Source organism: Vanacampus margaritifer, chromosome 9 (assembly GCF_051991255.1).
Source record: "Vanacampus margaritifer isolate UIUO_Vmar chromosome 9, RoL_Vmar_1.0, whole genome shotgun sequence".
Taxonomy (NCBI): Eukaryota; Metazoa; Chordata; class Actinopteri; order Syngnathiformes; family Syngnathidae; genus Vanacampus; species Vanacampus margaritifer.
In genome coordinates, this window is record NC_135440.1 from 15,084,733 (window position 1) to 15,107,280 (window position 22,548).

The 22,548-nt window shown below is 39.1% G+C and overlaps 3 protein-coding genes across 4 annotated transcripts; 1 reads left to right on the forward strand and 2 right to left on the reverse strand.

The window, feature by feature from the left end:
* Positions 1–981: 981 nt before the first annotated feature.
* LOC144058367 (heat shock cognate 71 kDa protein-like) lies at positions 982–7,514 on the reverse strand. The gene is made up of 9 exons (XM_077576788.1): positions 6,937–7,514; positions 5,058–5,263; positions 4,776–4,981; positions 4,546–4,698; positions 2,841–3,396; positions 2,563–2,765; positions 2,291–2,489; positions 1,971–2,203; positions 982–1,269 (listed from the first exon to the last, which is right to left on the reverse strand). Exons 2-9 carry the CDS (start codon positions 5,260–5,262, stop codon positions 1,078–1,080), a joined length of 1,947 nt encoding a protein of 648 aa, XP_077432914.1. The 5' UTR covers position 5,263; positions 6,937–7,514; the 3' UTR covers positions 982–1,077.
* Positions 7,515–7,721: 207 nt separating this feature from the next.
* Positions 7,722–16,057, reverse strand: LOC144058375 (TBC1 domain family member 15). Of its 2 annotated transcripts, none has more exons than XM_077576799.1 (10): positions 15,724–16,057; positions 12,896–13,081; positions 12,709–12,827; positions 12,416–12,519; positions 11,726–11,793; positions 11,481–11,627; positions 11,308–11,398; positions 9,583–9,731; positions 8,984–9,125; positions 7,722–8,877 (listed from the first exon to the last, which is right to left on the reverse strand). In XM_077576799.1, exons 1-10 carry the CDS (start codon positions 15,914–15,916, stop codon positions 8,712–8,714), a joined length of 1,365 nt encoding a protein of 454 aa, XP_077432925.1. In that variant the 5' UTR covers positions 15,917–16,057; the 3' UTR covers positions 7,722–8,711. The 2 variants fall into 2 exon arrangements, with proteins under 2 accessions (XP_077432925.1, XP_077432926.1); XM_077576800.1 differs by having other exon boundaries at positions 12,896–13,326; positions 15,724–15,770.
* A 2,640-nt stretch (positions 16,058–18,697) lies between these two features.
* On the forward strand, positions 18,698–22,370 carry LOC144058386 (sialoadhesin-like). The gene is made up of 8 exons (XM_077576825.1): positions 18,698–18,902; positions 18,976–19,347; positions 19,431–19,463; positions 19,540–19,581; positions 19,651–19,759; positions 20,460–20,534; positions 21,138–21,219; positions 21,289–22,370. Exons 1-8 carry the CDS (start codon positions 18,839–18,841, stop codon positions 21,358–21,360), a joined length of 849 nt encoding a protein of 282 aa, XP_077432951.1. The 5' UTR covers positions 18,698–18,838; the 3' UTR covers positions 21,361–22,370.
* The last annotated feature ends 178 nt before the right edge of the window (positions 22,371–22,548 follow it).

Consider the following 22,548-nt stretch of genomic DNA (forward strand, 5'->3'; position numbering starts at 1 on the left):
GACGTGAGGGACGCCTGCTTTTATAAGAGCCTGGCCTACACTGACCATGAGCTCCATGTGTTCAGGTGCGATAGGTCTGGGAACAGAACAACTGCAGATAAGCTCTTGGAATGTATCCAAATCTGTCACCAAATGTTAAGACTTTTGATTAGTATTTCACATAAACAGCACAAAAATCGTCTGAATATAATCTAAACAATATGCATTTAGTCTATTTTTGAGGATATACAATACACGTGCAGTATGGTACATCCATGCGGCCTTTGTTGATACTGTCTATTGTGAGAAATTTGATGTTTAAAATCACCTGCCATTCATGTATACAGTTGCACAATTAAAGCAGCACCTCTGTCTTACATTTTCTGTGAGTGTGAAACTTTTCAACACAACAGTTTAAGAAAAGAAAAGCACAGACATTGCCATCTCGATCTTTATTGATTGTATCTTAGTACATGAAATATTAGTTTACTTGTGTTCTGTCATCAATGGGTTAATCAAAATGTTTGCTTTGGATTTGATATTTAAAAGTGACAGTGTGTAATCTTCAGCGCCATCTACTGGTGAACTAATAATTAATTAAATTTATAAGCTACTTGTCTCCTGCGTTGCTCTCGCAAGCTTTTAGCAGCTTTTTTTTTTTTTTACTAGCTTCTCCCGCTAGCCTACGCCTCCCACTAACTCCCGCTAGCACCTCTTATTAGCTGCTTAATCTTGCTTGCTTGGTCTTTCAGCGTTGCTCGCTGGGCATTATAATTGGCGGTAGGTTTGCAAAATGTGGTCTTTCTGAGCCACCGTAGTCTACGTGCTTCGAAATGCATGCACTTCCAATGCATTCTATGATATAGCGACATCTAGTGGTGACTTATTCTGTCTCTTTAACTGAACTTAGCTTTTAACCTTAGAAAAATAAATATGTATTTGATAATTTGCTGCTCGTCAATGTAAAGCGTGTATAGTAAAGAAAAAATGGAGATAGCATCATTTGCATTTGACAGTTTTTGTTTTTATTGATGACCAGAAACGCCTTAAGACAGTAATGTCAGGATGTGAGATTTCAGCACTACAAAAGCAGAGTGTTTAGTCAACCTCCTCAATAGTTGGGCCAGAGGAGCCTCCTTCAGCTCCCCCAGGGAAACCACCAGGCATCCCCCCTGGCATCCCACCAGGCATTCCTCCTGGCATGCCCCCTTGGTATAGCTTGGACATTATAGGGTTGCAAACTTTCTCCAGTTCCTTCTGCTGGTGCTCATACTCGTCTTTCTCTGCCGTCTAAATAATAGAAGTAAAAAAAATTAATAAAAAAATAAAAAGTAATGAGAACAAACATTTAGTTGCTTGTTTGCAAAGGTGGGAAATATACACAATTTTGCAGGTCATTCATCAGTACTGACGGACTGTCTGTCAATCCGTCATTCGTTAACCAAACGGTCGTCCATCATTGCCTGTACTTGACCCGGTTGTTGACGATTACACTGGCTGGCAAAAACCCGCCTCCATTAGTGCTTAGACAGTCATTTTTTTATGTTGCTGAAAGTTTCTCGCCATTCGTCAGAGAAACGGGTATCCATCAGTACTAATTTTCTTTTCTTTGGTCCTTCCTCGGGTCTCCTGACGGCCTCACGACTCTGGCTGGAAGTGTTCGGTTTAGGTGAACGGTAATGGGTTTTTTAATAGGTTTTAGGTGAACTAATGAATACACACACACTCGCACGCACACAGGCACACCCACATACAAAAAAAAATAATAATAATAAAAAAAAGTAAAAAAAAAAAAAAAGGAGAGCAATGATGATGTCATGTCAAATCGGTAAAATTACCGAATGAACAATACTCCAGGAAAAAATAAAAAATAAATAAAAAGTACAAATGGAATGCCCACCTCTGCTGGTTTGTAAGGTAAGAAAGAGTATTGAGACAACATTATGAAAATACTCCATACTATCCTTGGACTTCACCTCATTCAATCTTACCTGGTTCCTGTCCAACCAGGAAATGACCTCGTTGCACTTGTCTGTGATGGCCTTCTTGTCCTCTGGGCTGATCTTGTCCTTAAGCTTCTCATCTTCCACTGTGTTCTTCAAGTTGAAGGCCAGAGATTCAAGGTTGTTCTTAGCTGTGACTTTTTCTTTTTGGACCTCGTCCTCACTCTTGAACTGTTCGGCCTCCTGCACCATCCTCTCGATGTCCTCCTTGCTTAGTCGTCCTATGGCGACACAAAAACTATAAGTTTGAGTTACATCCTCTCATGTTGTATACTTTTTGGTTTCAGACTAAGGGAGAATCAACCTACCTTTGTCATTGGTGATGGTGATCTTGTTCTCTTTTCCGGTGCTTTTGTCAACAGCGGACACATTGAGAATGCCATTGGCATCGATGTCAAAGGTCACCTCAATCTGGGGGACCCCCCTGGGAGCAGGTGGAATACCGGTAAGCTCGAACTTGCCCAGGATGTTATTATCCTTTGTCATGGCTCGCTCACCTTCAAATACCTAAAATAAAAGACCTACTGTTAAATTGTTATCCCACAGGAGTAATAAATTGGAAACATGGGGATGGTGTTACCTGAATAAGCACACCGGGCTGGTTGTCAGAATAAGTGGTAAAAGTCTGGGTTTGCTTTGTGGGAATGGTGGTGTTCCTTTTGATAAGCACAGTCATTACTCCTCCAGCGGTCTCAATTCCCAGGGACAGGGGGGTGACATCCAGCAGGAGCAGGTCCTGTACGTTCTCAGACTTATCACCAGCCAAGATGGCAGCCTGCACAGCTGGAGAGAGTTTTCACATTCAACACATATATGTATTTTTTTTTTTAATGAAGTGTCCACAATAGAGGTATTTACCCGCTCCATAGGCCACCGCCTCATCAGGGTTGATGCTCTTATTGAGCTCACGGCCGTTGAAAAAGTCCTGCAGAAGCTTTTGAATCTTGGGGATACGAGTGGAGCCACCCACCAGGACAATATCATGGATCTGGGACTTGTCCATCTTTGCGTCCCTGAGGGCCTTCTCCACAGGCTCCAGGGTTCCGCGGAACAGGTCAGCATTGAGTTCCTCAAAACGGGCTCTGGTGATGGAAGTGTAGAAGTCGGTTCCTTCATAGAGCGAGTCGATCTCAATGCTGGCCTGGGTGCTGCTGGAGAGCGTGCGCTTGGCACGCTCGCAGGCGGTGCGCAGGCGACGCACGGCTCGTTTGTTGCTGTTGATTTCCTTTTTGAACTTGCGTTTGAACTCGCCAATGAAGTGGTTCACCATTCTGTTGTCAAAGTCTTCACCACCCAAGTGAGTGTCACCCGCAGTCGACTTGACCTCGAAGATGCCATCTTCAATGGTCAGAATGGACACATCAAAAGTGCCTCCTCCGAGGTCAAAGATGAGGACATTACGCTCACTTCCGACCTGAAATCAAATGTGACCATCAAAATTGACTGCATTAGATGTTCTGATCCGTGTGGACTTCTCCTTGTCTCTATCCAGAGACTCCAAGCAGATTTTGATTTTAATGAAACTTGGTGTACTTGATGACAGTGATAACACAACACCAAATCTCCAATTTTAGGGCAATCGGAGCAGGAATTTGGGAGCTACGCCCCATTGAATTTTGACATTGGCCGCCTTCCTTTGAACCCTACTACGCTACTCCACGTTGAGAAGAACCAGTTGAGGTGGCTCGGGCATCTGGTTCGGATGCCTCCTGGACGCCTCCCTGGGGAGGTGTTCCGGGCATGTCCTACTGGCGGAAGGCCCCGGGGACGACCCAGGACATGCTGGAGAGACTATGTCTCTCGGCTGTCCTGGGAACGCCTTGGGGTCCCGTCGGAGGAGCTGGCTGAAGTGGCTGGGGAGAGGGAAGTCTGGGCTTCACTGCTAAAGCTGCTGCCCCCGCGACCCGACCCCGGATAAGCGGAAGAAGACGGACGGACGGACGGACGGACCTTTGAACCCTTTGGTCTACGGGGTAAACCTGCACAAAACGAATATTGCTGGAAAGCAAATACAACAAGGATTCTACGCCTGCATTCATTTAAAAGATTGGTGCAAATTTTAGTAACCTTTTGTTTTTTCATGAAATGTTATTTCACACGTTCTTTAAAAGGTAAAAGTTTAGAGTTTATTTTGTTTTAGCAGCAAGGAGGAGTCAAAATATCCATACTCTCAGGCTTTCAATGAATAAGCAATGAACAATTTACCCAGTAGTTCCTGTAATATAAGGGTTCAAAGGAAGGCAGCCACGCCCCTTTTCCCAGAAAATGTCAAAATTCGGCAGGCGCTAGCTCCCAAAACCCTGCTCCGATTTACCTCAAATTTGAGATTTTGTGTTGTGCAATCACCATCAACAAGCACACCAAATATCATTCCAATCAAAATCTGTTTGGTTAAACCCACTGCGTGATTTGGCATTGAACGACCCATTCATTGAAGGCTCCAAACTGGTAGCAGGTGGCGCTGTAGCTGATCTGTGATAGGCTATGGCTCACCCATGACCCTGAATATGCTCAATATTATAGAAAATAATTGGATGAATGGCTTGTAGTGGCTTCTGGTTACCTTTTTGTCCAAGCCGTAGGCAATGGCTGCTGCAGTGGGTTCATTGATTATACGCAGCACATTAAGCCCCGAAATGGCTCCAGCGTCTTTGGTGGCTTGACGCTGGGAGTCGTTGAAGTAGGCAGGAACGGTGATGACTGCATTTGTCACAGACTAGAGGATATAAAGGTTTGTTTTGAAAACATTCATTGGTTTTATATGAAGCTCTCTTTAGCCAAACGTGTTCCTACCTTGCCAAGGTAGGCTTCGGAGATCTCCTTCATCTTGGTGAGAACCATTGAGGAAATCTCCTCAGGGTAGAATGACTTAATCTCACCCTTGTACTCAACCTCCACTTTAGGTTTAGTTGAGTCATTCACAACCTTAAAGGGCCAGTGCTTCATGTCTGCCTGGACCACAGAGTCGTCAAACTTACGGCCGATCAAACGCTTAGCATCTGCAGACAGACCAAAACAAGGCATCAATCACTCCTACTCAACTGACTTAGGAGAATGATCAATGATTGTATTTACCAAACACTGTATTGGATGGGTTCATGGCCACTTGGTTCTTGGCCGCATCTCCGATCAGTCTCTCGGTGTCTGTAAAGGCCACATAGCTGGGTGTGGTCCTGTTTCCTTGGTCATTGGCAATGATCTCCACTTTGCCATGCTGGAAGATGCCCACACAGGAATATGTGGTGCCAAGATCAATGCCTACTGCTGGTCCTTTAGACATCCTGAATAAAGCACAGAAGGGCGCAGGTAGGTATTTATAATATTTTATTATTATTATTATTATTATACTTTGATGCACAATTGTGCGATTTAGTGCATGTCATGATTCTAGATTTTAAACGCTATACTATATATGCAATGCTAACTCATCGGATGCTGCTACTTTAGTTTTTAATTATTTTATATTTAATACAGAATAATTGTTTGTTATATGTATATATATATTAAAAAAAAGAAAAAAAAACATTTTTATTATTATTATTTTTAATTTATTTGTTTTTTAAAAAAGGAGAGCAATGATGATGTCAAATCGAATGAACAATACTGAGCTCTGAAAAAAAAAAAGAAGAATTGTTTGAATAATATATTTCTGTCAAAATCAGTAAATACAGTTATGTTTTTATGCACACTGTAATAAATGTTTATGGATCGCTGACATGCCAGAAAGTTTTTTTTTGTTGTTGTTTTTTAAATCAAATGTAAATTATTAGGGTATTTTTTGTTACATTTTAAAAACATTTCCCTCCCACCCACCTAATTTTTTTTTACAGCATATCATTGAGGCATTTTCTAAATACAGTAATGGGAATATTGGTTAGGTGCACCTGCAATGAAAAAAAGTTAAGTATCGAAATAGAAATTGAAATACACCAACGTAATAATAAAATGCAACACATACGTATAGATAATCATGCTCAGTTTTGACTTCTATGCCAGATTTAGGGATTCAAAATCAAAAGCCTGGTTGTCACATCACTTTTCACTTCCCTCCCTGCACTTCTTGCCACTGCTGCCTCATAAACATAACACTGTCATGTGACAGTAGCACTGAGCCCAGAGCAGTGATCGGTGTGTGTGTGTGTGTGCGTGTGTGTGTGTGTGTTTTCCAACAGCTGGCTCCAAATGCTTTGCTGTTACTATAATAAGCGCTATCATATCTACATGGAAATGAATGTTGTGTCAAAAAAAAAGCTGGAATGATTATTGAGGGCAAAAATCATTTACAAGGCTTCAAGTTCAAATAAAAGGCTATAAAGTACACACACGTGTTAAAGGTGAATTTATTCATATACAGTATGTCGAGATATTACATTCTGTGTCTGTCATGATATTTGCTCACTTTTTGGGCCGCGTTCATAGCAGCAAACAAAGACAGGGCAGATTTTCACTTAAGCTGATAACTATATTTTCTTTTCCTCTATTTGTAATTCCAGTTCAATATTTGTTCCTGGAACTGGTTTGCTATAAGGGGGAGAGTATTATTGAATGCTCACTTGTTAGACTGTTGTGTAACACTGAAATGAAATTGCTGACACAGCTCGGTTGCATTTCTATTCACAACTTTCCAAGTGCATCATCACAAAAAACAAACAAACATTATATTTGTCTATACAAGTATGTTTTTTTCTTCTTCACTTTTTTAAAAAGATTTTCAGACATAACATAAAGCTGAATAATTTAATTGTCCTAAGTGGGCTGGACCATCCAGACATAAACTGTCTGTTATTGACTCTGTTTCAGCCTGCAGTCAATAATCCATGCAAGCATGATCATTAAAAAAAAAAAAGAAAAAGAAAAAGCTCTCACACGTGGCAGTTAAGCTTTTCAATGCAGCAATGAAGCGAGACAAGCTCTGAAGCCAGGCTGGATGCAGCGCAGCTAGAAATCGTGTTACCTTGTTGAGTCAGCTGTTCAACTTTAACAGATTGTTTTGTGCTAGCGACCCCTGACTTCCTCTCCAGCGCTCCTTTCCGCGTCCTGCAGGCAGACTAAGAGGGCGAGTGCATGTGCTCACCCAGTGTATATAGAGTTCTGTGCAGGGGGACCCCTACTGGGTGTCAGGTGACCCCCTCACAGAAAGTTCTAGAACCTTCTGACTTGCCTAAATAAGCTTGTTGGTCTCCCGATAAGTGGACAAAACTATTGGGACAGCTGACCTTTCGACATACGGTGCCAGGAAGTGAAATGGCAACTCCTTTTGCTGCTATGTCAGCTTCTATTCTGGGAAGACTTTCTCCATCATTCTCTCTGAAGTCTCACAATATCTGTTCTAGTTCATTCCGAATGTGTTTGAACTCATGAACCTTGCTTTGTGCACTGATGGTAGAACATAAAAAAAGGCCTTCGCCAAACTGTTGCTACAAGTTTGGAACGCAATTGTCAACAAAAAATGTCTTTAAAAGATGACTTAAGAATCCAGGGGGATTCAGTAGGCTTGTCTAACTTACTCTTAACTACATTTTAGGTTGAGTACACGTGAATATTGACTTGTGTAGATGTTGCACACACGCACACACACACACGCACACACACATGCACACACACACACACACACACACACAAAACATTCCAAATGAAAGACCATTTGCAGTACAATACTATAAACCCAGAGTGTATACTATATCTTTTTGATGGAAATGACACTACAAATGCCAAAATACTGTAAGAATTGGTGTTAATTTTATGGTGTTAATTTTAGGGCTGGGTATCGATTCTAATTTCCTCAATCGATTCGATTTCGATTCACAGGAGTTCAGTTCAATTTGATTTCGATTTTCCCCGATTCGATTCGCTTCAATCCGATATCGATTAATTATGGGACATCAATTCTTCTTAAACTAAGATTTTTTTTAAATGGCCTTTAAAATTCTATTTTCTTAGGAATTTATGGGAAAAAGAGATATTAAAATAGTCGATTCATTGTTTTATGAATCGATATCAGGCTTGAAAAGGAAAATCGATTCAATATCAATTATTCGATTTTTTTAGTTAATTTTACACACACACACACACATGCACGCACGCACACATAATTTTAGTTTATTTATACTTCCCCTCTTTAAAAAAACAAGTTATTTTGTTTATACAGTTTAATGGTGAAAATAGTTTTGAAATTACTTGTCTTGGTCTGTTTTTTTTTTCTTCACACAAAAAAAACTGCCATTGATCAAGGGTGAGTAGACTGTGGAATAACTCTCACAACTTCTTACAGCCTTTTATCACATTCTTGTGGCATTTTCAGAGAAACGATACCAATTCACCTTATATAAATCAAATATAATTTGGACATAGTAAAAACAATAACATTAACATAGGCTAATATTTCTTCTTTGAGGCAAACCTTTTTCTTTCCCTCACTGCCCATTCATTCTGTCAGTGTCTAAAACGTGGATATCAACACTTGTTACATAAGTCATTTTAAATATAACCCGTGTATGTTAATAACACCACCTGCTGTCTGTCAACTCCCAGTTGCTAAATATCGCATTAGCCCTTTGTAACAAGGCCAATATTGAGGTGTGAAGTAAAAAATGATCCACACTTTGACTTTCATTCAATAAATATCCGCGGTAAAACTTATAGAACATTTTACCTCAGGACTATTTCCTTTAAACATGTTTGATCCCTTATTCTAAATGTGTGATAGGGTCTAAAACAAAATAGTCTCTCTTATCTTAAAACAAATAAACTGCGGAGCTGGTATAAAAAGTCCTCTTTGCTTTTGTGTGCTCTGCAGCGGCAGTTCATGGAGTCCCAAGCACAGCTTTTGCAGTAGTTGAAGAAATGATGCTCCGCTTTCTTCAGCGTGCTGTTCAAGTCCAGTGTTCCCTGAAGGCTGTAGAAAGGACAAAAGAGTACACAGTACACACATTAGCCGCTGTTATTGACACCTACAAAATATTACGAACACCTATAAGTAATCAATCAAAACTAACCCTAACCTGCTTGTGAACTGGATCAGCTGGACTTCATCTTGACATTGCAGGAGAGTGTCTTTGTGGTCCAAAAGGATGGCAGCGCATATGAACAGCTCAAATGTAAAGTCTGTGTTGACGGCCTGCAGTTCTGACTCACACTCGTCGTCTGCAGACAAGGCAAAAACGGGGGGTAAAATATAGTGTTCGTGTAAATGTTTTCATATAAACAATCATTACTTTCCTATTTCTCCTTCAACTAAAGGAGCACTATTTTTCGTAACTGGTGTACATTCTGCGTGGCGTAATTAGAACCAGTGGTAATTTTACAGTCAAGTGCAGGCCGGATTATGAGAGGGAGTGCTGCGTCGCTGTGGGAGTGGTCACAGCCAAATTCAATCATGGCCAATCCGAGCAGTTCCTTTCATTGCCGATTTCTTAGTCGCGCACCTGCGCCACCAAATGGGCACTTGGAGAACGCTCTGTCTCTCCTGCACTGATGATAGACATGGTCGGTGCAAGCGTCTACACCGAATTGTCGCACAGCGTATTTGCACACATACAAAAATCAGGATCCACCATTATTTAAAGTATACTATCTATGAAAATAGGGCCAAATGTCTTACCTGTACAATATTTTTGGGCCAGCCTTTCCTGATAACGGGCTCGGTCTACTTGCTGGGAAATGAGCTCCAGGTGGTCACAACTTAGGATCTCGAACAGACGTAGAGCGTCACTGTGTTCAAATTCTCTCTGGAAGCCTAGCAGTAGCCATCTGACACACACACGGGGGGGGGGGGGGGGGGGGGGGGGGGGGGGGGGAAGTTGGTTAAAGAAAAAAAAAATCACAATGATCACTGAAATAAGGATACTAATGAGGGTGAAATTTGCCACACTGCAAAAAAGGACAGTAGAAATGTTAAGAAAAAAATATAGTAAAATAAGAAAATTATCACTTCAAATAAGCTAAATTATCTGCCAACAGAAAAATAATATTTTACCTGAAGGATTATGAAAAATAAGAAAATAATACTATGCCCATATCAACCACAGTGCTCTTGAAAATAGTATTTTTAGACTAAAACAAAGTAATATTTACTTTTTTTCAAGCTGTAATAAAGAACTATTTTCTTAAAATCACACAGGTATTTTTTTTTTTTCACACTTGGATAACTTTGCCTGAGTTTCAAGCAGCAAAGTAACAGGTCCCTATTTAATTCTCTTTGGTATGACCCAACCTGTTATTGAACCCACAACCTCAAAGTCTGAGGGTAGGCACTCTGCCACTAGACCACTGAGCAAGTACTGGATGGAGCAAAAATAAGCTTATAAATATAACAAAACGAACCACTTAAGCTATATTGCACTTTTGTCGGATTGTTTTCATACTCGCCTTTGATGTTGGTTAGCTGTCATCGTATAAATGTGGAAAAAGCTTGTTTTAAGCCTCAAAGTACTTAAATCTGGCTGTTAACTCAATGCCAAGACTGCTTGATCAAATAAGATAAATAAGTATCTTAAAATAAGCGGAATGATCTTGTGTTAAACTTTCATTTTAAGTAAAAACAACTTGTCAAAGCAAAATAAGCCAATTTACGTTAGATTTAAGAAATTATATCTTACTTAAGATTTCTTTTTTTGCAGTGCAGAATGTCCTCACACACATGAGACACGAGTGGAGTGTTAGATTAGGCCTTTTAATGATTGGATAGGCGACTTGAGCTAGGTCGTTGTGTCGCTGTGACATGTTCTGGCTTGGCGTCTTCTTATCTAACTGAACTCTGGCGCACTTATCCAGTTGAAACCAGTTAAGACCATCAGGTCGCACATTTTTATATGGGCTAGGCTGAGCCGCTCCTCGCGTGGGTGTAAGAGTAGAGATCATTTTGAATAGATTAGACCTTCTTCCGCATACAGCAGAAAAGGCTTCACAGCTGTGTCCTCGATCTTTCTGGCACCCAGTAAATAATTCAACTGAAAATATGCAGTCTCCTGGTTGTTATTATTAGTATTGTGAACATTCAAGATAAAAGAACCGGTGAAAGTTCCAATCGGAACTTTACAGGAGTGTTTTGTGAAATCAGATCAATGTTTACAGATGCAAACATTTCGCCTGTGCCAATTGTGAAAAATGAAAGAAGTTTGGTTATGTTTTGGGACTGGATACAAGGCATTCTGTAGTAAATGTGCTACTAGTGTCAGAAAGCCTGGTCTTGAACAAAACTGAAACTACCCACCAAAAAACAAAACATTAGCCTATCCAGAAAATCCATTACCTTTCATTGGTATCTGGATTTTTTTAGGTCCACATGGACATCTGAACATAGCATTCTGCGATTAAATTAAATTACCTGTGACAGAAGGTAAAGCTCTCCATGCTGTCTGTGACCAAGTGGACATAAAGTTGAGGGTCCAATTCCTTTAACAGGGCCGCCTCCAACTCTAAAAGATATTCAACCAAACTCCTTCATTGATTTTTGTTTCACTACATGGATCCACCGTAACAACTCACAGTCAACCCCACCTATTTTTCTGTGCAGGCCATCTTCTCGGAAATCCTTGGCGAATTTCTCCATGTAGCATGAAAAACTCCAGAAACTGTCCACCTCGCAGTCCATGACCTCAAGGAATCGGCTGCACAGGTCGTTCATCCCTTGGGCGTAGCTCACCTCTGCATAGTGACACAAGAAATATCTGCATTTGGAGGCAAGCCCAGCTAAATAAAACAATAAAAAACCATAAAGTAAGTTCTTCCTTTTTTTTGTTTACCTGGATGAAAAGCAGCATAGGTGATGAGGATGTCTCTCAGCACCAACAGATTCCCTAAACCTTCACCTCTGAAGACACACCCCAAAAAAGTTAAAAAGAAGTCTACCTGTTGAATTAGCGGGTGAATGGCAAAATGTCAATAATAAGGTAATCAAATCAGGCTTTTCATACATACAGTAAAAAATGCAACTTTGTAATTAAAACATCCACAGTACAATATAAAAACAAAACCCACCCACCTTCCCCAACATCCCACATTCACACACAACCTGTAAAAAGACTTGGCGGGGCACAGAGAAACCATGTCAGGAAAAGTAGTTCATCCACACCGAGAGGGATGACAGCACACGGCCACAGGGAACGGTGCCATCCCAGAGACCCCTCGCCCAGATTGACCGTGGCCCAAGCCCCCCCCCCCCCCCCCCCCCCCACCATGAGAAGGCCAGCCACCCTACTCAGTGCGGAATTTACAAAATAAAAGCTAAAGGACAATACGATAAAAGGAGCTAAAAACTAAAAGATAATACAATTAATAGATTAAAAGAGATCTCTTAAAAGCTTGAGCCTCCTCTTAAAAATATCTACACTTCTTCCATCTTCATCCAAGATTTCCAATGTATCAATGCCAAATTTTAAAATTCGCATTAATATAGCTCCCAAATGAAAATAAGAACTTTTGAAGATCCGTACTGGTAGTAGCTCAGGTCTCTGTTGGTTCTCGGGACATCTTTGTTAATAATTCGGATGGCTTCCTGTAGCTCTTCCTGGTCAAACGTCACACGCTCAAACAATATCTGAAAACAAGAGGAAAATATTTTATTGATGTATCACATTTTTCAAAATCATAGCGACCTTTTTGTTCATATTTTCTGACCAGATTGTGGTAAGCAGAGTTATTTTTTTTTGCTGCTAGCTAGTATCATGTTTTGAAATCCTGTTTGGTTATATTCCTTGAACAAAAAAAAGGTGCTCATTAAACAAACCTGTGCTTGCAGCTCCAAAAACGTCACCCTGTCTCGGACCTGGTCACTCAAGTTGTCAGCCTGTTGCTGGACCAGCGCCTGCCTCTGGTTAAAATAGCCAACTGCAGCTACCAGCTCAGCTGCCGAGCACATACGGTGGACAATCGTAATCAAGACTTCCTCCACTGTGAAAGAGAAGTGTTTATACCATCGGTGCCATTGAGGTGCATCCGGACAGCCGACGGGAGGAAGTTCTGCCACTTTGCCTTCATAACCTGGTAACGCACAGCCAGCTGCTCCTGAAGCAGAGGACGCTCCAAAGCTGTCGAGCCGCACGGGTACATCCCGAACAGGAAGCGCCACGCCAGGCCTCGTTCAGTGGGAGATACGCCACCTAGACACGGATTGGTAATGGTAGATTTGGTAACAAAATTTCAGGAAAAGGTGGTCATTTAAAGTGTCCATTTTCTGTAGTTTCCTTAGAAATGTAATGCCAGAAAATAAGTTAATTTCGTGTTTTTAGTTCAGTTGGATTCAGTAGAACCAGGAACAAAATTGATGGTTGTGTTGGAACTCTGTCAACCTGGCCAAGGAAAGTTGAGCTTTCTTCTGCGCTCTGTGACTGACCGGCCAGCAACCCTTTATAAAGCAAAAAAAAAAAAATCATATTTACTTTAAAATAAGACTAGTAAAGTTTTTTTTCACTCAGAAAAGGACAGCTTTTTTTTTTAAAGTTACTCAAGTGTTGATGAACGAACTTATGACCTTCAGCTTGGGAGACAGCCACGCTACCACCTGAGCCAATGCCACTTTTGGTGTTTGCCACTATATTGAATTGCTGGTGTGTCTCAAATGAGACCAAAAAGTGTCTCTTGGAGGTACAAAGATTCCGCCTGACAACATCAATATAAAAACGCACAGCAGGAGTGGCACGGATCAGGTGGTAGAGTGGTTGTCTACCAATTTGAAGATTGTGGGTTCATTCCGCAACCCTTGAGTAGCTTTAAAAAAAAAATATATATATATATATATATATATATATTTTTAAATATATATATATTAAAAAAAAATATATATATATATATATATATATATATATATATATATATATATATATATAAACTGGTATGCCATGCCTACATAAAAATAAGCTCATAAAATAAACTGCAAATGCTCACTGAAACTCATGACATGACTTACGTCAAGCATGAAAATGGCCAAAACTCATATTTTATAAATTCCTTTTGAATAATTTGCACTCAACTGAAATGGAAAAATCTCCCAAATATGCCACATTTTTGAGCAATCATCATCAAAGCAGGTCATGTAAGGCAATCAATGACGTGGACCATAAGGGCAAATGTGGTGAACTTTGTTCCGCTTCCAGAGGATTTGAGACGCTGTGCTGATGTTTTGCACTGCTGTCGCTTTAATCGTTCCCCCGAATTCTTACATCGATGTTCATTGTTTAACGTTCCAACATCCAGGAAAACATTTATTTCCCTAGATAATGTTCCTGAAACATTTTCCTCATTCTATGATGATGATGGCATTCTTAATGAGTATTCACATCACAAAGCCAGCTCCTAAACATTAATCCAACTGCAGCTTTAGTTCTTAGCGTCACACACTTCACTGAACATCATTTTCCAGCTCATGTGATTTTTTTTCTTCAGAAGCCTTGCCTTCTTTTTAAATGCCATATTACTTTCACGGCAGCTCTTGCTTGAGGGCTTTTTGTGCACTTTCATATTTGACCTCCGCTCAGACAATGTGGGCAAAGCATCACTTGACTGCCTCTTGGAACAAGCACTTCAAACTCTGTGCATGTGACCATAAGCAACTCTTTGTTAAGGTAGCTCCAAGGCGTGTGTGAGATTTCTAAAAAGCATTGTAATGCTCTTGTACGAATGCACACTATCAAACGTTCTGACTTGTCCATATATATTCAGTTTTGGTGATCATTTCTAGTCAAGGCGAGTTTGGACCTTAATAACAAAAGAGTCTCAAAGGGTTTCACACACCCACAGTTGATAAATATTAACATCCCTTTCATTCTAATATGTTTAGTAAACTATATTGTGTAATTTAAAACTATGCATAATTATCAATATTGATTAATTATTATTCAGGATCACAGGCATGGTAAAATGTATATTTTTTTAATCAACAGCGTGAATAATACCTATATTAATATTTATATTTTTATACCAAAGTTGTTTTATTTCACTTTTTTGGAGATATTAATTTTTTTACAAGTATTTATTACTATTGTTTTAATTACAATTCAGGATCACAGGCTTTTTTAGAAAAAGGAAATTAACATACAATCATGAATGTAATATCTACAGTATTTATTATTTATGTTTTTAGGTCAGTTCTATGTTTATTTTTTTCAGATAATATAAAAATGTGTATGATGACTACTTTTATTGTTTTAATAATTATTTGGGGGGCACAGGCATATTAAAAACCATCCATCCATTTAAGAATTGAATTAACAGATGTAATACCTATTGATGTTATTTATAAAATTTGTAATATTATTATTAATAATAATAATAATATTATAATATTATTTATAATAATTAACTTTGAGTCCATTTTTCCCCCCTGTAGTAGCCTATAGAAAATATATATAATTGGTGATTAAATTAGGCCTATAGATCCCGGTCATGTAAAAACAAGAAAAAGGAATAGAATAATGCTGGAATACATATATTAACGTTATCAAGATAAACAGGTCTTTTTTTTTTGGGCGACAACATATGATTAAAATATCGTCCGTTATTATTATTATTATTATTATTATTATTATTATTATTATTATTATTATTATTATTATTATTTTAAACATAAAAAATTCAGTTTATGGGATTATGAAATCAATTGCTTAACCACTACAGAATTAAATGGTTGATGAAACTTTAATTTGTGTGAGAACGTTGCAAAACTTCAATGGCTACTCAGCTACTGTATGGCAGAGGCAATCATATTCTTTCGTCATGACAGAATCAAGTAGCCTATTACCGATACCGTTTTGGAAAATGTGCATTCTCAGTCGAGACTCGTCCACCCTCCCCTCGGCGTCCATGACCCCGGGCAAGGTGAGCCGTGCGGCGGCCAGCGCGGGCGAGCTGACGCCTGCCAGCCTCCTCCGGGATCCGACCCGCGGCTCTTGGCGGCCGGCTTGGCTGCTCTCCTCGTCCGCTGAAGTCACACGCTCCATCTGGGTAGTCTTCGCACACTGTCAACCGCACCGGAACCGAACCTGTCATCCATCGTAAACGGCAAGTCTCTCCGACTTCATTTTAGGTTCTTTTGCGGATTTTCTCGTGCAGATTTGCATTCTCTCACGCACGCGTCATGAGACTGAATTTCGGGTTGCACTGACTCCACTTTCCAGCTGGAGACTAAACTCAAAGGTCACTTTGGATTTGTCGCCCCCTACCTAGTGGTGTAATACCAAACAGCACACAAAGCCCCATCTATCTATCTATCTATCTATCTATCTATCTATCTATCTATCTATCTATCTATCTATCTATCCATCCAAATTTGTAGTCAAATCAGCACACCTGCCACCATTAAATTGCCTCTGAAATTTTGATTTAGTTTTAGTCACAGTCCTTTGTCTAAAATTAATTAAAGTTTTAGTCATAATTTAGTCAGCTCATTGTATTTTGGTTTTCATTTTAGCAATTTTAGTCAACTAAATTAGCAATTTAGTCCATGTTTTACTTCAACATACTTTTCAACTTTAAGACAGAAAATTATAACACCTATTTGTAGTTTAACACGTAAGACACATTTAACACGACGGTGTCTTTATTAAACTTTGTTTCAATGAAACATGTTGAACTGACAATGATATGCCGTAAATCACCTAAATAAAAATAAAAAAAGCATAATCACCTGAGATTAATTTTACAGTTGCACAATGAATTAAATGAAGTGCAGTGAACAGTTTCTGAGTAGTTATTTTTTCCCACCTGCGTTTCTTTCCTTTGGATTTTGTGAATTTTCATCACTGTGTTGTTTTCGTTTTAGTCATTGACAAAATTCTCAGTCAATTTTAGTTATCATCATTGTCTCAATGAATGGCTTCTATTGTAGTTTTCGTGTCTTTTTTTTATTTTTTATTATAAAAATATGACCAAAAAATTTTGTTGAGGAAATTATCGCTGGACCATAAAACATTTTTCTACATTTGGAAGATTTTTGTTAATGTTAATGTAATTTCCTTCCAGACAGAAAGATGGAATTTGAGCAGGGGTGTGTACACTTTTAATAACCACTGTAGTTGTCATAAGTTGTCATTCTCGTATGCAGAAATTCCATAGTGGAAAAAAACAATATTAGCTGTTTCACTAGTGCACTGAATTGTTTTATGAATGAGGAGAAAGAGTGTAATATGAGCCTAAAGCTCGATATCAACTGCTCAAACGGCTTCTTCCTTCATTATGGATATAAAAGATTTCAAATCAACACTCAAATGGATTTTCTTCATCTCGTTACTCTATAAAAGGCAGGGCCACGTAAGTAACAAAAAAAATAAATAAATTGAAAACTGTGCAAATATGAGGGAGAATAGTTTTTTTTGGGGGGGAGGGGGGTAAATTGATAATAGTGGGAAAAGTGTGGGTGTTGAACCCTTTGACCGGGCAAAGTGAGAATGTAGAAAAGGACACTCACACCCACCACAGTTGCGTCACCCTTGATGTAAAGCAAATGTTTTGACGTCACCAAGTGGCAACTGTGTTTTTTAAAATTTATTATAGATACAATATTTATATTGAGTGAACGGAAGGACTGAAAATACAATAAGACATTTTGTAAATGTATGTTAAATCAAATTTGTATTTAAAATACCCCCCCCCCCCCCACACACACACACACACACGCACACAAACACGCACACACTTCCTGTATTTACTTCAGATGTCCTGCCCATTAAAAGGCAAAAAGCCCCCTCCAAACAAACTTAAAAAAAGAAAAAAAGATTAAAGTGCTTTAAATGAGGTGCTTTTCCTGAAGAAAAAATACAAATGAAAAATACAACGAATTTGGAAATATTTAATCTATAAATACTACAAACCTTTATCAACAACTAAACTCGCCCTTTTCAATAGTTTATTGATTTAAAGTTAAAGGACCACGTTTTCTATTCACAGTGAACTTTCCACTTGGGATTTCTCACCCTACCGCTTGCTTGACTCATGCACACCGACTCATCCGACTTGCGCAACTGATTTTGCCTCGTGTTAAGTGGGAGGAGTTACAATACACGCTACGTATTTCCTGTCTCCACACGTGACTCCTATAAAGACCCAGAAGTTGTACTTGTTAAACTACAAATGTTGGTCATGGTCTAAATAATCTAAAAACTGGTAATGATTTCAACTTAATGCAGAAACGCCCTCTAATTTTGTTTTTAATGCGTTCTTTATTTATTGCATGTTTTTAGTTCACATTTAGTATTAAAATATATATTTTTTGAGGAACTGAAAAGGATTCCTTGCCCTGTTTAAGCCTAAAAACTCTGCGTAAGCAAACTTTAAAATATACTCCATTACGTCATACCTTACAAATAAGGAAGGACAATGATGACTGAATCCATAAAGCCATTGTGTCAAATGATCTTTTTGACAGAATAGTGCACACTCATAAGACGTGTAAATCTTTGCACCAAATACATCATATTTAGTTTTTTTGTCCCCCCATCAGTTCGACTTTTTATAGTGAGGCAATTGGGGGACATTTTCGAAAAGTCATCATTTGTAATCGGGGTCCATTTTGAAAACTCACCATTTTATCAAGGAAGGGTTACAAAAGTAGATTTTCCTATTACTCAAAAAAAAAAAACTTGTTATTATCTATTGTAATGACTTAAAAAGAAAGTGAACCTTCACTGCTCTGTTCCAACTTCCTTTTTTTTTTTTAACTCACCACTGCATAGTAACAGGAAACACACCCAAGAATTTCACATCACCGTCAGGATTCACGAGCGGTGACCTTTCCTCTCAAACGTTAAAGCGCAGTTAAATGAGCTGTGTTGTTGTCTTCCGATTGTGCTGTTGTAAAAGTGGACACGTAGTGGACAGTGCCGTCCAAAGTCAACAAGATTGGAATCGGACCCGGGGCGTCTGTAATGGATCATCTGCATCCTTTGATTGAGTTTGCCGTCATTCTGATCCTGGCTGTTCATTCAAAAGGTGAGGAGCGTCATGGTTTGTTTTTGGTGGTGTCACATGAATTTGTTTAACTTTTTTTTTTTTTTATGTCCAGGTGAAACATGGGGTTTGAAAGTCAACCGAAGCATCACTGCAGTGACAGGCAAAAGTTTGACCATACCATGTACGTTCAGCTACCCACCCGAGCACCACACAGAAAACCCCGAGCTCTACTGGAAGCTGCCCCAAAAAAGCGCATTTAATACCTACGACAGGGATGGCAACGCGTTCATTTTTCACCCCAATGTTTCATTTGTGGTGAAGCGGTACCAAGGAAAGACCTCCATGATGCGAGGAAGAAACAACAGGAGCTGCACCCTCAAGATTGATAAACTCATGGACAGCAAACTGGTTGTTTACTTGAGGCTTATCGCCAAGAACAACAACTTTAGTTTTTATCAGCAAAAGGTGACTATATCTCCGCCGGGTGAGTATCACGCCAAAGTATTGTTGTTTCCAATCGCAGTTATGTTATTGAGGACATTTCACACTCATTTCTCCTGTACACAGGCTTAAATGCTGTATTGGCCACTTTTAATCCAGGTAAAAGACTTTGATGTTGACTATTGATCTGCAATCAAATCATCATTATGTTAGGTGTCACTCTTTTTTTTTCCAGGAATGATTTTCCCAACTCCATCCATTCCAAGTCTACCACAACGTATGTACACGCCTCGTTAGAAATCCAATAGTGATTCGTTGTTGACCATGTTATCGAATTTCTTGACAGATATCATGAACAGAAATTTGTTACAAACCATCTACATTGCCATCTTTGTACCGCTTGCAGCAGTTGTGATCCTTGCTGCTGGATTTGTCATGTGGAAAAAGCGTGCAAAGTGAGTTTAAATCTATCCATCAATTAGGGGTGGGAATCTTTGAATGTCTCACGATTCGATTCTATTCCGATTTTTGGGTCTGCGATTTGATTCATAATCAATTTTCGATTAAGAATGATTTTTGATTCAAGATGATTTGATTGATAAATGTGCAAGGAATTGTAATGATCTACTCAAGTCTGACTCGCTAATGCTAATTAGCGCGCTACTTGCGGCACTTTTATCACTTAAAAGAACGGCTCCACGCTGAAAAAAAAAACTTTTCTTGGAATAACTTGATGGTGAATTTTTCCTTCTACTCTCTAACGTGGCTACAACTTAACAGTGTATTAGACCGCGTGGAACCACACTGCCCCTCAGTGGCCAAACCGGGTACAACATGAACAGCACTCCAAATAAAGGCACACACAAAGGCAAGACAGTATAAAATAATTTAAATAAAATCGATTTTGGGACATTTAAAATCGATTCTGAATCGTAATAAATGAGAATTGCGATTCTTATGAGAATAGATTTTTTGGCACACCCCTACTATCTATCTATCTATCTATCTATCTATCTATCTATCTATCTATCTATCTATCTATCTATCTATCTATCTATCTATCTATCTATCTATCTATCTATCTATCTATCTATCTATCCATCTACCCGTCCATCCGTCCGTCCGTCCATATCACGCCATATTGTTTTTTCCCAGGTCACAATTATTTTTGAGGCAGGGCTCTGGATATTATGCAAACTTTAGCAGAGCATCACCACAGCAGGCCACAAGGTATGTATCACGGAGGTCACTTTATTAGCAAGACTATTATAAATCGAATCTATTTCTTGTTGGAAAAATACTCATATCAAGTAAAAACTATTTAAAAAAAAATACATGTTGCATTAAAAACTACACTAAAAAGTAAAATTTCTTAAAACGGTTACTAGGAAAGGGTACAGGTGGCATATGATCACATCACCAAACACAACTAACCCTCCATCTCCACCACGTCAACAATTGAATTGCTCAATCAAGTATGTGCTATTTATCAGAAGCTAATAGAGTTAGCTAATTTTAATCTGTGTACCCAACAAAAGTCAATGTAGCTCTGTTTACCTTTTGTCTTAGACATGAATGATAGCAGGGGTCTCACACCTGTGAATGAGTATATCTAATTTTGAATTTCACACTTGCCAGTGGACGGGCACTCAAAAGTAGGGCCCCAACACTTAATTGACTGACCGATTTTATCTGCCGATATTAGCTCTTTTATATTTTTGCTAATTTGCTTTAAAACCACAACTCTGTTCTCCTCTGAAAGTCCAAAAAAGTTACATGATTCGACACATTTTTTTTTTTTTGGTTTAAACGTTTTTCTCTTCCATTTTCTAGCAAAGAAAATTGCAACAAACAAAACAATAAAAAACTTCCAGACAGGAAGGTTATGGAGGAACCAATTTATATGAACATGCAGGTAGGGTACACCCCCCGCTAAATTCACAAATAACAAAATGACTGAAGCTAACTTCGCCTGTCGTTGCAGCTGGCTGCAGGTCAGACGGACACACGAGAAGGGGATCAAGATATATATGAAAATGTGGATTACACTATATAGCGCACTCTAAGCTATCTTGTTGATGTCGAATGTCTAATCGAGAAATTAAACATACTGTATTTAATATTTTTAGGTCAACTTTCTTTTATGTTAGTTAATTAGTTCATCTAACCATTCCAATCATTGATAAGATTCTGTTGTGGTTTATTATGTGTATCATCACATATGAGACATTCTAGTATGGAATCACTATTTTCACCTATTTTGCTTTGTGTATACCAGGAAAATGTGTGTGCGTCAATTGTGTGGAATTCGAGTGATTCATCACATCTTGACACAAAATGGAGCCCTACTGGTTCAGTCTCACAACATGATGTCACTTAGGGGAAGTTGAGCTCCATCCCCATTATGGTCACTCCTCCGAGTTGCGTTAACCGCCCAAGACACGACTGGGGTAGCACGGTGCATTAGTGGTTAACAGATCTGCCTCGCAGTGCCAAGGTCGGGATTCGAATCTCTATTCTTGCATTCCGGCCAAAAGTCAGCTGAGATAGGCTCATGCTCACCCGAGACCTTAATGAGGACAAGAATGATAGAAAACGGATAGCCGGACAACTTTGGGATTAAAATAGGAGTTCAGAACCCCACACAAGAACCAGAAATGGTCTTTTTTTCCCCTCTGTAACAAAAAAAAGTGTGGCGATAACAGTACAGGGGAGTTTTTCTTTGCCTTACACAATATGTCAACTCACTTCCTGTGTTGTGAGCACTTATGAAACTTCTGCCCTGTTCCTTAGAGATTGAAATTGCTCACTACTTTATGTCGAAGTACAATCTGAAGAATAAACTCAGGAAATGGCAACCAGTGGATATTTTTATGCTTCCCTTAGCACCTTTTAGAAAAAGTAGCGCAAACCGTATTTCCACCACGTCCAAATAAAGAAAAGCACACACACACACAGAAATAATCCTGTGATGTTGCTGGTTGAGGATGACGTCAGGTACTGGATATTGAAGGATTGTAATAAGTTTTGTAATCTTTTGCGTGTTCAAATAAATCAAAGATGAGATTCCTGTGAAAAGGCTCCATGCAAGGATGGATTTATTACAGAGATCTCCGGTCACACAATTGAATATCACCAAAGCAGTGTCATCCAAGAATGTGTGTCCCCCCCCCCCATGAGACACAGCCCTTTATTACAATCAGAGTTTGTACAGAAAACGCCTCTTCTCCTCCCATTGAATACG